Source organism: Salvelinus alpinus, chromosome 21 (genome assembly GCF_045679555.1).
Source record: "Salvelinus alpinus chromosome 21, SLU_Salpinus.1, whole genome shotgun sequence".
Classification (NCBI taxonomy): Eukaryota; Metazoa; Chordata; class Actinopteri; order Salmoniformes; family Salmonidae; genus Salvelinus; species Salvelinus alpinus.
The window spans coordinates 43,336,136-43,348,362 of record NC_092106.1 but is presented as its reverse complement, the minus strand read 5'-3'; the positions used below and the strand labels follow the sequence as shown (position 1 = coordinate 43,348,362).

The 12,227-nt window shown below is 42.0% G+C and overlaps 1 protein-coding gene across 1 annotated transcript in view; it reads right to left on the bottom strand.

Annotated features, from left to right (window-relative positions):
• Positions 1-10,198, bottom strand: part of LOC139548337 (teneurin-4) — a gene marked incomplete at its 5' end in the record, with an annotated part of 289,854 nt that extends 279,656 nt beyond the window's left edge. Inside the window, 1 exon segment of the mRNA XM_071357954.1 lies at positions 10,004-10,198. Within this exon segment, the coding sequence (XP_071214055.1) occupies positions 10,004-10,145 (142 nt within the window).
• Between the last annotated feature and the right edge of the window lie 2,029 nt (positions 10,199-12,227).

The window sequence follows — 12,227 nt, the reverse complement described above, 5'->3', positions numbered from 1 at the left end:
GAGGGTTTGGCCGGGTGGGCTTTACTTGGCTCGTCGCGCTCTAGCAACTCCTTGTGGCGGGCCTCGGTCGTCAGTTGAACAGCGTTTCCTTCGACACATTGGTGGGTGTTAAGAAGCGTGGTTTGGCGGGTCACGTTTCAGAGGACGGATGACTCAACCTTCGTCTCCAGAGCCCATTGGGGAGTTGCAGTGATGAGACAAGATGGTAACTGGGGAGACAAATGGGGTAGTGGCCAGACACTACTCCAGCTAGTGGGGGCACCGGGACAGCGTTACGTCATCTCATCTCCTCTTTATCGTTACATAAAAGGCTCTAAAGATCCGTTAGAATGAGACAGAGAAGATCCCAGGACTCTCCAGATATGCGTCCCAAATGACACCCTATTCCCTATGTAGTGGGCTACTTTTGCCCAGAGCCCTATGCAGGCTTCTGCACTATACAGTACGGTAGCGCATTATATAGAAAATAGGGTGTCATTTGGTTCTCAACTCAGGTCTCTCGCTCGGTAGGCAGATGGTTTGGGGGCGCCAGGCTCAGAGAGGCAGAGAGATCAGAGGCTAGGTCCAACTGACATCACTGTCTCTCCTGGTAATTAATCATACTGGCTGAAGGTCGTAGGAGAAGAAGGGTAGGGGTGCTTGTGGGTCTCTGCTGCGCCATACAGCTAATGGTTCCCAAACCCTGATAGAATAGGGGTGTGCAGGGGCTAGGGAATGTCAGGAAGCACCATCTATCAAACTCATGGGGGCCATTACTCATCTGGAAATGAGAGGCTTCAACAGACTGACAAACACAATGGCTACTTCAATCTCATCCTGTGTTTTCTCTCCTCTCCTCTCCTCTTTTCTCTTCCCTTGCTCCTTCTCTCTCATCATCCCCAGATAGCAGCAGCTGTTAAATGGATTACAGAGATCCCTCCTGATCATCCCCAGATAGCAGCAGTTCTTAATGGATTACAGAGATCCCTCATCATCATCCCCAGATAGCAGCAGCTGTTAAATGGATTACAGAGATCCCTCCTCATCATACCCAGATAGCAGCAGCTGTTAAATGGATTACAGAGATCCCTCCTGATCATCCCCAGATAGCAGCAGCTGTTAATAGATTACAGAGATCCCTCCTCATCATCCCCAGATAGCAGCAGCTGTTAAATGGATTACAGAGATCTCTCCTCATCATCCCCAGATAGCAGCAGCTGTTAATAGATTACAGAGATCCCTCCTCATCATACCCAGATAGCAGCAGCTGTTAAATGGATTACAGAGATCTCTCCTCATCATCCCCAGATAGCAGCAGCTGTTAATGGATTACAGAGATCTCTCCTCATCATCCCCAGATAGCAGCAGCTGTTAATAGATTACAGAGATCCCTCCTCATCATCCCCAGATAGCAGCAGCTGTTAATAGATTACAGAGATCCCTCCTCATCATCCCCAGATAGCAGCAGCTGTTAATAGATTACAGAGATCCCTCCTCATCATCCCCAGATAGCAGCATCTGTTAATGGATTAAAGTCACACTTTCCCTCTTTGAAACTCATTGGATTTTCAGATAACAAAGGGGATTGTTTAGTGTGGATAATAGAAAGCCCTGGACCCTCTGTACATAATGAATAGGGAATAGAGGAGGACAGAGAGAGAGAGCAAGAGAGACAGAGATAGTTAAAATCGCAGTTCAAATTGGCAAAAAAACACAACAGATCTCTATCAACAGCTTAAACCCTCTAGAATCTGAAGTCAAATGTCTACTGATGATCTGGTGCTTCTGCCCCCGACCAAGGAGGGCCTACAGCAGCACCTAGATCTGTCCCCAACCAAGGAGGGCCTACAGCAGCACCTAGATCTGTCCCCAACCAAGGAGGGCCAACAGCAGCACCTAGATCTTCTGCACAGACCTGGGCCCTGACAGAAAATCTCAGTAAGACAAAAATAACGGTGTTCCAAAAAAGGTCCAGTTTCCCTAGAGCAACACAAAAAACTATACGTACCTCGTCCTAAACATCAACACCACAGATAACTTCCACAAAGCTGTGAACGATCTGAGAGACAAGGCAAGAATGGCCTCCTTCTACGCCATCAAAAGGAACATGTAATTTGACATAACAATTGTTTTTACATTGCATAAAAGTAGACACTCAGAGCTTGAAAATTGTACATCATACAATGGGAAAGTAATTCTGCTTTGAAAGTTGATGAACTTGTAACCCCACTTTTGAGAAAATGGTTCCCTGAATAATGTTGGTACTACTACTGGAGAGCTCTTCTTTGTCTACACCCATTCAGCATCGTTCACACCTTCTGAAGCTATAGCCCCGCCCATAAACTCAGAGCGTTGTCAGATTGCCCGTTGGTAAATTCAGAGCGTTTCGCTCTCGGAGCGTTCAGAGCGCACACTGGATGTTCTGGACGATGAGAAAGGTTGATCCGAACGTTCTGACCTCACAACGGCAGTCAAGCACCCAAGCTAACTGGCTAACGTTGGCTAGCTTGCTAGCTACATCCAGACACAAATGAGAGAACACCCCACTCTGACCATTTTACTCTCCCTAGCAGAGCTGGTTGGGCTGTTTTCATGTTATCCAGAGCGTTGGTAACTGTAACTGTGCTGCTGGCAACAATTTAATTACGCTTTTTTGCCAACGTTTATTGACACCGGCCATATTCAACGGGTGTTGAGCGTTCGTACATTTGCTTAAACTAGCAAAGCAATGTAGTCTGGGATATACAGTGAAATGTTCATCTTTACCCTCTACAGCACATATGTCAGAGTCAAGGCCCGCGGGCCACATCCGGCCCGCGAGAAGGTTTTTTACGGCCCCTGGGATGATCTTGATTTATTATTAGAACCGGCCCGCAGACCGCAGCAAGCCGGCAGCCCGCAGATCTTTTACACGCACCAATACTACATTTCCCACAATGCAACGGTGACGCACCGAGCAGTAGGCTGCTTCATTTCAATATTTATTGGCACAGCAGTCGTCAGCATCACAGTAAAATTAACTTTCAGATACCCATCAAAAATGGCAAAACGGAAGGTGGACACTGAGAACCGGGGGTTTCAAACAAGGTGGGAGTCGGAGTATATGTTCACGGAGGTAGCTGGAAAACCTGTGTGTCTTCTGTGTGGAGAAAGTGTGGCGGTACTGAAAGAGTATAATCTGAGACGACATTATGAAACGAAACACGCGGACAAAAACAAGAATATGGACATGGAACAAAGGCTACAAAAGGCAGAGGAATTAAAACGAGGCCTCAAATCTCGACAGGCTCTGTTCAAAAAAGCCAAATCACAAGGCCAGGCTGCTGTCAAGGCCAGTTTTATTTTGGCAGAAGAGATCGCTAAATCAGCCCGGCCATTTACGGAGGGGGATTTCATCAAAAAGGTTCAATTAGGTTCACTAGACTATATGCGTCATTTAAAAAATGTTCAATGAACATTCGAACAGTCCGGCCCTCGGCTTGTAGCTAAATTTTTTATTTGGCCCTCCGTCCATTTGACTTTGACACCCCTGCTGTAGAGGGTAAAGTTATCCCTGTAGAGCAGGGGTGTCAAAGTCAAATGGACGGAGGGCCAAATAAAAAATTTAGCTACAAGCCGAGGGCCGGACTGTTCGAATGTTCATTGAAAAATTTTTAAATGACGCATATAGTCTAGTGAACCTAATTGAACCTACTGAAAACCTAACAAATATATTCCAATATGATCAGATAAATAAAGCAATATTTTCTTATGGCTCTGTCAGTAATCTTTAATTTTCAACAGACACAAAAGACAAATTTCCTTTATATAAAAATCCCCATAACATGAACATTAAATGAAAGAAACCGGTATTCAAGGCACCATCAGTAGCCTATATTTTCTATTTTAGCAAAAGTGGGCTAAATTTACTTCAAAGAAAAAAACAATAATAGCAATTTTCTATCATCCACTCAACTGAAATATTTTTAAAATATAATTGGATTGAAATACAATAAAATAAAGTGCAAAAATCTATTAATCAAAAACAACACTTTGTTTAAGGAGAAGTAACATGCAGTGAAAACAAATATTAAACTTTAACTTTTAAACTTGAACTGAGTAAAAACTCTAAATATGTGATTGCACAGTAATGTTCACTTGTTTGAGGTTGAGGGTGATACTTGGTGGTGTCCCATCTTTTCCACAAGTTCATCAATGTTCGGGGTAAGGCTCTGAGCTGAGGAAATCCTCAGAATTGAGTGGAGGTGTTCAGCAGTAAGTCGACTTCTGTGTGATGTTTTGTTCAGGTTCATCAAAGAAAACAGTTGTTCACACAGGTATGTGCTGCCAAACATAGACAACGTTTGAGCAGCCTGGATGCGCAGCTGGGGCATTGTGTCGGGGAGGAAACGGGCGAACTCCGCAGCACCCACTGCCGCATATTTTGCCCTCAGTGCATCATTGCATTGGAGGTCAATCAACTCCATTTGGAGGTTTGGTGGTGAGCTTTCCACGTCAACAGCAAATGGGTTACCGAGCAGTTCCAACCTGCTTTTTTGTGCTTCAAAGTCAGCAAATCGGCGTCGAAAGTCAGCGGCAAGCATACCTATTTTATCAGCCAACTGTGCGCTCGGGAACGCACTGGTAGAGAGCTTCTCTTTCATGGTCTGGCAGCTGGGAAAGTGGCTCAAATTTTCTTTCCGCATCTGCGTCTCCCACAGAGTCAGTTTGGTTTTAAATGCCTTCACTGTACTGTACATATCAGAGATGACATGATCCCGACCCTGCAGCTGCAAGTTCATTGCATTCAGATGACTCGTAATGTCACACAGAAAAGCCATTTCACACAGAAACATTTCGTCTCGGAGTTGTGTTGTGTCTTTCCCTTTGCTGTCCAAGAACAGACAAATCTCCTCACGAAGCTCGAAACATCTTTGAAGCACCTTTCCCTGGCTTAGCCATCGCACCTCTGTGTGATAAGGCAAATCACCATGCTCCGTTTCTAACTCCGTCAGAAATGCCTTGAACTGGCGGTGATTCAAACCTTTGGCTCTGATAAAGTTAACTGTGCGCGTGATGATGCTCATTACATGCTCCATTTTCAAGGCTTTACCGCACAACGCTTCCTGGTGTATGATACAATGATAAGCTGTCAGCTCACCTGTCGCGTTTTCCTCTTGCATCTTTTCCCGTATCTTCGCCACCAGTCCGCTCCTGTGTCCACACATCGCAGGTGCTCCGTCGGTTGTCAAACCCATGAGTTTTTCCCAAGGCAGCTCCATCTCATTTACACAGCAGCCTACTGCTCGGTGCGTCACCGTTGCATTGTGGGAAATGTAGTATTGGTGCGTGTAAAAGATCTGCGGGCTGCCGGCTTGCTGCGGTCTGCGGGCCGGTTCTAATAATAAATCAAGATCATCCCAGGGGCCGTAAAAAACCTTCTCGCGGGCCGGATGTGGCCCGCGGGCCTTGACTCTGACATATATGCTGTAGAGGGTAAAGTTATCCCTGTAGTAAAGTTATCCCCGTAGAGAGTAAAGTTATCCCTGTAGTAAAGTTATCACTGTAGAGCACATATGTCAGAGTCAAGGCCCGCGGGCCACATCCGGCCCGCGAGAAGGTTTTTTACGGCCCCTGGGATGATCTTGATTTATTATTAGAACCGGCCCGCAGACCGCAGCAAGCCGGCAGCCCGCAGATCTTTTACACGCACCAATACTACATTTCCCACAATGCAACGGTGACGCACCGAGCAGTAGGCTGCTTCATTTCAATATTTATTGGCACAGCAGTCGTCAGCATCACAGTAAAATTAACTTTCAGATACCCATCAAAAATGGCAAAACGGAAGGTGGACACTGAGAACCGGGGGTTTCAAACAAGGTGGGAGTCGGAGTATATGTTCACGGAGGTAGCTGGAAAACCTGTGTGTCTTCTGTGTGGAGAAAGTGTGGCGGTACTGAAAGAGTATAATCTGAGACGACATTATGAAACGAAACACGCGGACAAAAACAAGAATATGGACATGGAACAAAGGCTACAAAAGGCAGAGGAATTAAAACGAGGCCTCAAATCTCGACAGGCTCTGTTCAAAAAAGCCAAATCACAAGGCCAGGCTGCTGTCAAGGCCAGTTTTATTTTGGCAGAAGAGATCGCTAAATCAGCCCGGCCATTTACGGAGGGGGATTTCATCAAAAAGGTTCAATTAGGTTCACTAGACTATATGCGTCATTTAAAAATTTTTCAATGAACATTCGAACAGTCCGGCCCTCGGCTTGTAGCTAAATTTTTTATTTGGCCCTCCGTCCATTTGACTTTGACACCCCTGCTCTACAGGGATAACTTTACTACAGGGATAACTCTACCCTCTACAGGGATAACTCTACCCTCTACAGGGATAACTCTACCCTCTACAGGGATAACTCTACCATCTACAGGTATAACTCTACCCTCTACAGGGATAACTCTACCCTCTACAGGGATAACTTTACCCTCTACAGGGATAACTCTACCCTCTACAGGGATAACTCTACCCTCTACAGGGATAACTCTACCCTCTACAGGGATAACTCTACCCTCTACAGGGATAACTTTACCCTCTACAGGGATAACTCTACCCTCTACAGGGATAACTCTACCCTCTACAGGGATAACTCTACCCTCTACAGGGATAACTCTACCCTCTACAGGGATAACTCTACCCTCTAGAGGGATAACTCTACCCTCTAGAGGGATAACTCTACCCTCTAGAGGGATAACTCTACCCTCTACAGGGATAACTCTACCCTCTACAGGGATAACTCTACCCTCTACAGGGATAACTCTACCCTCTACAGGGATAACTCTACCCTCTACAGGGATAACTCTACCCTCTACAGGGATAACTTTACCCTCTACAGGGATAACTCTACCCTCTAGAGGGATAACTATACCCTCTACAGGGATAACTCTACCCTCTAGAGGGATAACTCTACCCTCTACAGGGATAACTCTACCCTCTACAGGGATAACTCTACCCTCTACAGGGATAACTCTACTACAGGGATAACTTTACTACAGGGATAACTCTACCCTCTACAGGGATAACTCTACCCTCTACAGGGATAACTTTACCCTCTACAGGGATAACTCTACCCTCTACAGGGATAACTCTACCCTCTACAGGGATAACTCTACCCTCTACAGGGATAACTCTACTACAGGGATAACTCTACCCTCTACAGGGATAACTCTACCCTCTAGAGGGATAACTATACCCTCTAGAGGGATAACTCTACCCTGTAGAGGGATAACTCTACCCTCTACAGGGATAACTCTACCCTCTACAGGGATAACTCTACCCTCTACAGGGATAACTTTACCCTCTACAGGGATAACTATACTCTCTACAGGGATAACTTTACCCTCTACAGGGATAACTTTACCCTCTACAGGGATAACTCTACCCTCTACAGGGATAACTCTACCCTCTACAGGGATAACTCTACCTACAGGGATAACTCTACCCTCTACAGGGATAACTCTACCCTCTAGAGGGATAACTCTACCCTCTAGAGGGATAACTCTACCCTCTACAGGGATAACTCTACCCTCTACAGAGATAACTCTACCCTCTACAGGGATAACTCTACCCTCTACAGGGATAACTTTACCCTCTACAGGGATAACTCTACCCTCTAGAGGGATAACTATACCCTCTACAGGGATAACTCTACCCTCTAGAGGGATAACTCTACCCTCTACAGGGATAACTCTACCCTCTACAGGGATAACTCTACCCTCTACAGGGATAACTCTACTCTCTACAGGGATAACTTTACCCTCTACAGGGATAACTCTACCCTCTACAGGGATAACTCTACCCTCTACAGGGATAACCTTACCCTCTACAGGGATAACTCTACCCTCTACAGGGATAACTCTACCCTCTACAGGGATAACTCTACCCTCTACAGGGATAACTTTACCCTCTACAGGGATAACTCTACCCTCTACAGGGATAACTCTACCCTCTACAGGGATAACTCTACACTCTACAGGGATAACTCTACCCTCTACAGGGATAACTTTTCCCTCTACAGGGATAACTCTACCCTCTACAGGGATAACTCTACCCTCTACAGGGATAACTCTACCCTCTACAGGGATAACTTTTCCCTCTACAGGGATAACTCTACCCTCTACAGGGATAACTCTACCCTCTACAGGGATAACTCTACTACAGGGATAACTTTTCCCTCTACAGGGATAACTCTACCCTCTACAGGGATAACTCTACCCTCTACAGGGATAACTCTACTACAGGGATAACTCTACTCTCTACAGGGATAACTCTACTACAGGGATAACTCTACTCTCTACAGGGATAACTTTACCCTCTACAGGGATAACTCTACCCTCTACAGGGATAACTCTACCCTCTACAGGGATAACTCTACCCTCTACAGGGATAACTCTACCCTCTAGAGGGATAACTCTACCTAGAGCTCCAGAAGAATGTACTTTAAAGACTGTTGATATAGTTAATAGATATAGAAATAACTTTATCTATGCTGGCCATCTGTTTTATTCAAGTTTGATTACTCTACTACTGGGCTAAGCTGCACCCAAAGACTAATTTACACGTCTGTAATACGAACAAGACAGATTTGGAAAACTTTAGACTTTCCTATTTTTAATCACACTTCACCTTCATAACAGTGCTCTCCTTTGGAAGACAGAGTCCACCATATTCTTTAGGGAACAATTATTATAATATATATTTTTTATTTAACCTTTATTTAACTAGGCAAGTCAGTTAAGAACAAAATCTTATTTACAATGACGGCCTACCCCGGCAAAACCCGGACGACGCTGGGCCAATTGTGCGCTGGAATGGAACCAGGGTCTGTAGTTCCTTAGACCGCTGTGATACAGCCTGGAATCTAACCAGGGTCTTTAGTGCCTTAGACCTGCTGTGATACAGCCTGGAATGGAACCAGGGTCTGTAGTTCCTTAGACCTGCTGTGATACAGCCTGGAATGGAACCAGGGTCTGTAGTTCCTTAGACCTGCTGTGATACAGCCTGGAATCGAACCAGGGTCTGTAGTTCCTTAGACCTGCTGTGATACAGCCTGGAATCGAACCAGGGTCTGTATTTCCTTAGACCTGCTGTGATACAGCCTGGAATGGAACCAGGGTCTGTAGTTCCTTAGACCCGCTGTGATACAGCCTGGAATGGAACCAGGGTCTGTAGTTGCTTAGACCGCTGTGATACAGCCTGGAATGGAACCAGGGTCTGTAGTTCCTTAGACCTGCTGTGATACAGCCTGGAATGGAACCAGGGTCTGTAGTTCCTTAGACCTGCTGTGATACAGCCTGGAATGGAACCAGGGTCTGTAGTTCCTTAGACCGCTGTGATACAGCCTGGAATGGAACCAGGGTCTGTAGTTCCTTAGACCTGCTGTGATACAGCCTGGAATGGAACCAGGGTCTGTAGTTCCTTAGACCTGCTGTGATACAGCCTGGAATGGAACCAGGGTCTGTAGTTCCTTAGACCTGCTGTGATACAGCCTGGAATGGAACCAGGGTCTGTAGTTCCTTAGACCTGCTGTGATACAGCCTGGAATGGAACCAGGGTCTGTAGTTCCTTAGACCTGCTGTGATACAGCCTGGAATGGAACCAGGGTCTGTAGTTGCTTAGACCTGCTGTGATACAGCCTGGAATGGAACCAGGGTCTGTAGTTCCTTAGACCGCTGTGCCACTCGGGGGCCCAAGCAGGAGTCTGTAGTGACTTACCCACTTTTGAAATATAAATTAAATATGTGTGATCCTGGTCAAACTCTGATAAATGTCACTTTCTTCACAGTTCTCTTCATCCATTAATTAATTAATTCATCCATTAATTAATTAATTAATTAATGCATTCATCCATTAATTAATGATTTCATCCATTAATTAATTCATCCAATAATTAATTAATTCATTAATGTATTCATCCATCCGTTAATTAATTAATTAATTAATTAATTATTCATTCATTAATTACTCCATTCATTCATTCACCTTCTTCACAGTTATCTCCCTTGTATGCAGGGTTACAGATGCATGTCCCCACGATGCAGGTCCCGTGGCCAGAGCAGGTGACGTCTATGCACTGGTTGGTCGGTACATCGCACTCCCCGCCCTTCCAGCCACTGTGACACATGCATCGCCCTTTGAGGTACTGGCCGTTCCCACTGCACAGCACCGGACAGGACGCTTTGAAGAGGGACAGATGGACACACAGACACATAGACAGTCAGATAGCACAACAGTTTGAATGCACTCCACCAACCAGAGCTTCAAAGAATAATATGTGTGCTGGAGCCTCTAGCAAAGACAATGATGAACAGTTTGGTTTCCTAACTAACGTTGTGTGAACACTAACAGGGGAGTGATGCCAGCTCCAAAACGATGTACGAACTACAATATCTGGGTGTTATATAAAATTAAAATGTATTTATTTAGCCCTTCTTACATCAGCTGATGTCACAAAGTGCTGTACAGAAACCCAGCCTAAAACCCCAAACAGCAAGCAATGCAGGTGTAGAAGCAATATATATATATACTAACTACAGTAACTAGGTGTTATGTACTAACTACAGTATATAGAGGCCATGTACTAACTACAGTAATTAGGTGTCACATACTAACTACAGTATATATATATATATATATTATGTACTAACTACAGTATATAGAGGCCATGTACTAACTACAGTATATATATGTTATGTACTAACTACAGTATATATATATTATGTACTAACTACAGTATATATATATTATGTACTAACTACAGTATATATATATTATGTACTAACTACAGTATATATATGTTATGTACTAACTACAGTATATATATTATGTACTAACTACAGTATATATATATTATGTACTAACTACAGTATATATATATATTATGTACTAACTACAGTATATATATATATTATGTACTAACTACAGTATATAGAGGTCATGTACTAACTACAGTATATAGAGGTCATGTACTAACTACAGTATATAGATATTATGTACTAACTACAGTATATATATGTTATGTACTAACTACAGTATATATATATTATGTACTAACTACAGTATATATATGTTATGTACTAACTACAGTATATATATATTATGTACTAACTACAGTATATATATGTTATGTACTAACTACAGTATATATATATATTATGTACTAACTACAGTATATATATATATTATGTACTAACTACAGTATATATATGTTATGTACTAACTACAGTATATATATATTATGTACTAACTACAGTATATATATGTTATGTACTAACTACAGTATATATATTATGTACTAACTACAGTATATATATATTATGTACTAACTACAGTATATATATGTTATGTACTAACTACAGTATATATATATTATGTACTAACTACAGTATATATATGTTATGTACTAACTACAGTATATATATATTATGTACTAACTACAGTATATATATGTTATGTACTAACTACAGTATATATATATTATGTACTAACTACAGTATATATATGTTATGTACTAACTACAGTATATATATATATTATGTACTAACTACAGTATATATATATATTATGTACTAACTACAGTATATATATGTTATGTACTAACTACAGTATATATATATTATGTACTAACTACAGTATATATATGTTATGTACTAACTACAGTATATATATATATTATGTACTAACTACAGTATATATATGTTATGTACTAACTACAGTATATATGTGTTATGTACTAACTACAGTATATATATATATTATGTACTAACTACAGTATATATGTGTTATGTACTAACTACAGTATATATATATATATTATGTACTAACTACAGTATATATATGTTATGTACTAACTACAGTATATATATATATATATTATGTACTAACTACAGTATATATATATATATATATTATGTACTAACTACAGTATATATATATATTATGTACTAACTACAGTATATATGTGTTATGTACTAACTACAGTATATATATATTATGTACTAACTACAGTATATATATGTTATGTACTAACTACAGTATATATATGTTATGTACTAACTACAGTATATATATGTTATGTACTAACTACAGTATATATATGTTATGTACTAACTACAGTATATATATATTATGTACTAACTACAGTATATATATATATATTATGTACTAACTACAGTATATATATATTATGTACTAACTACAGTATATA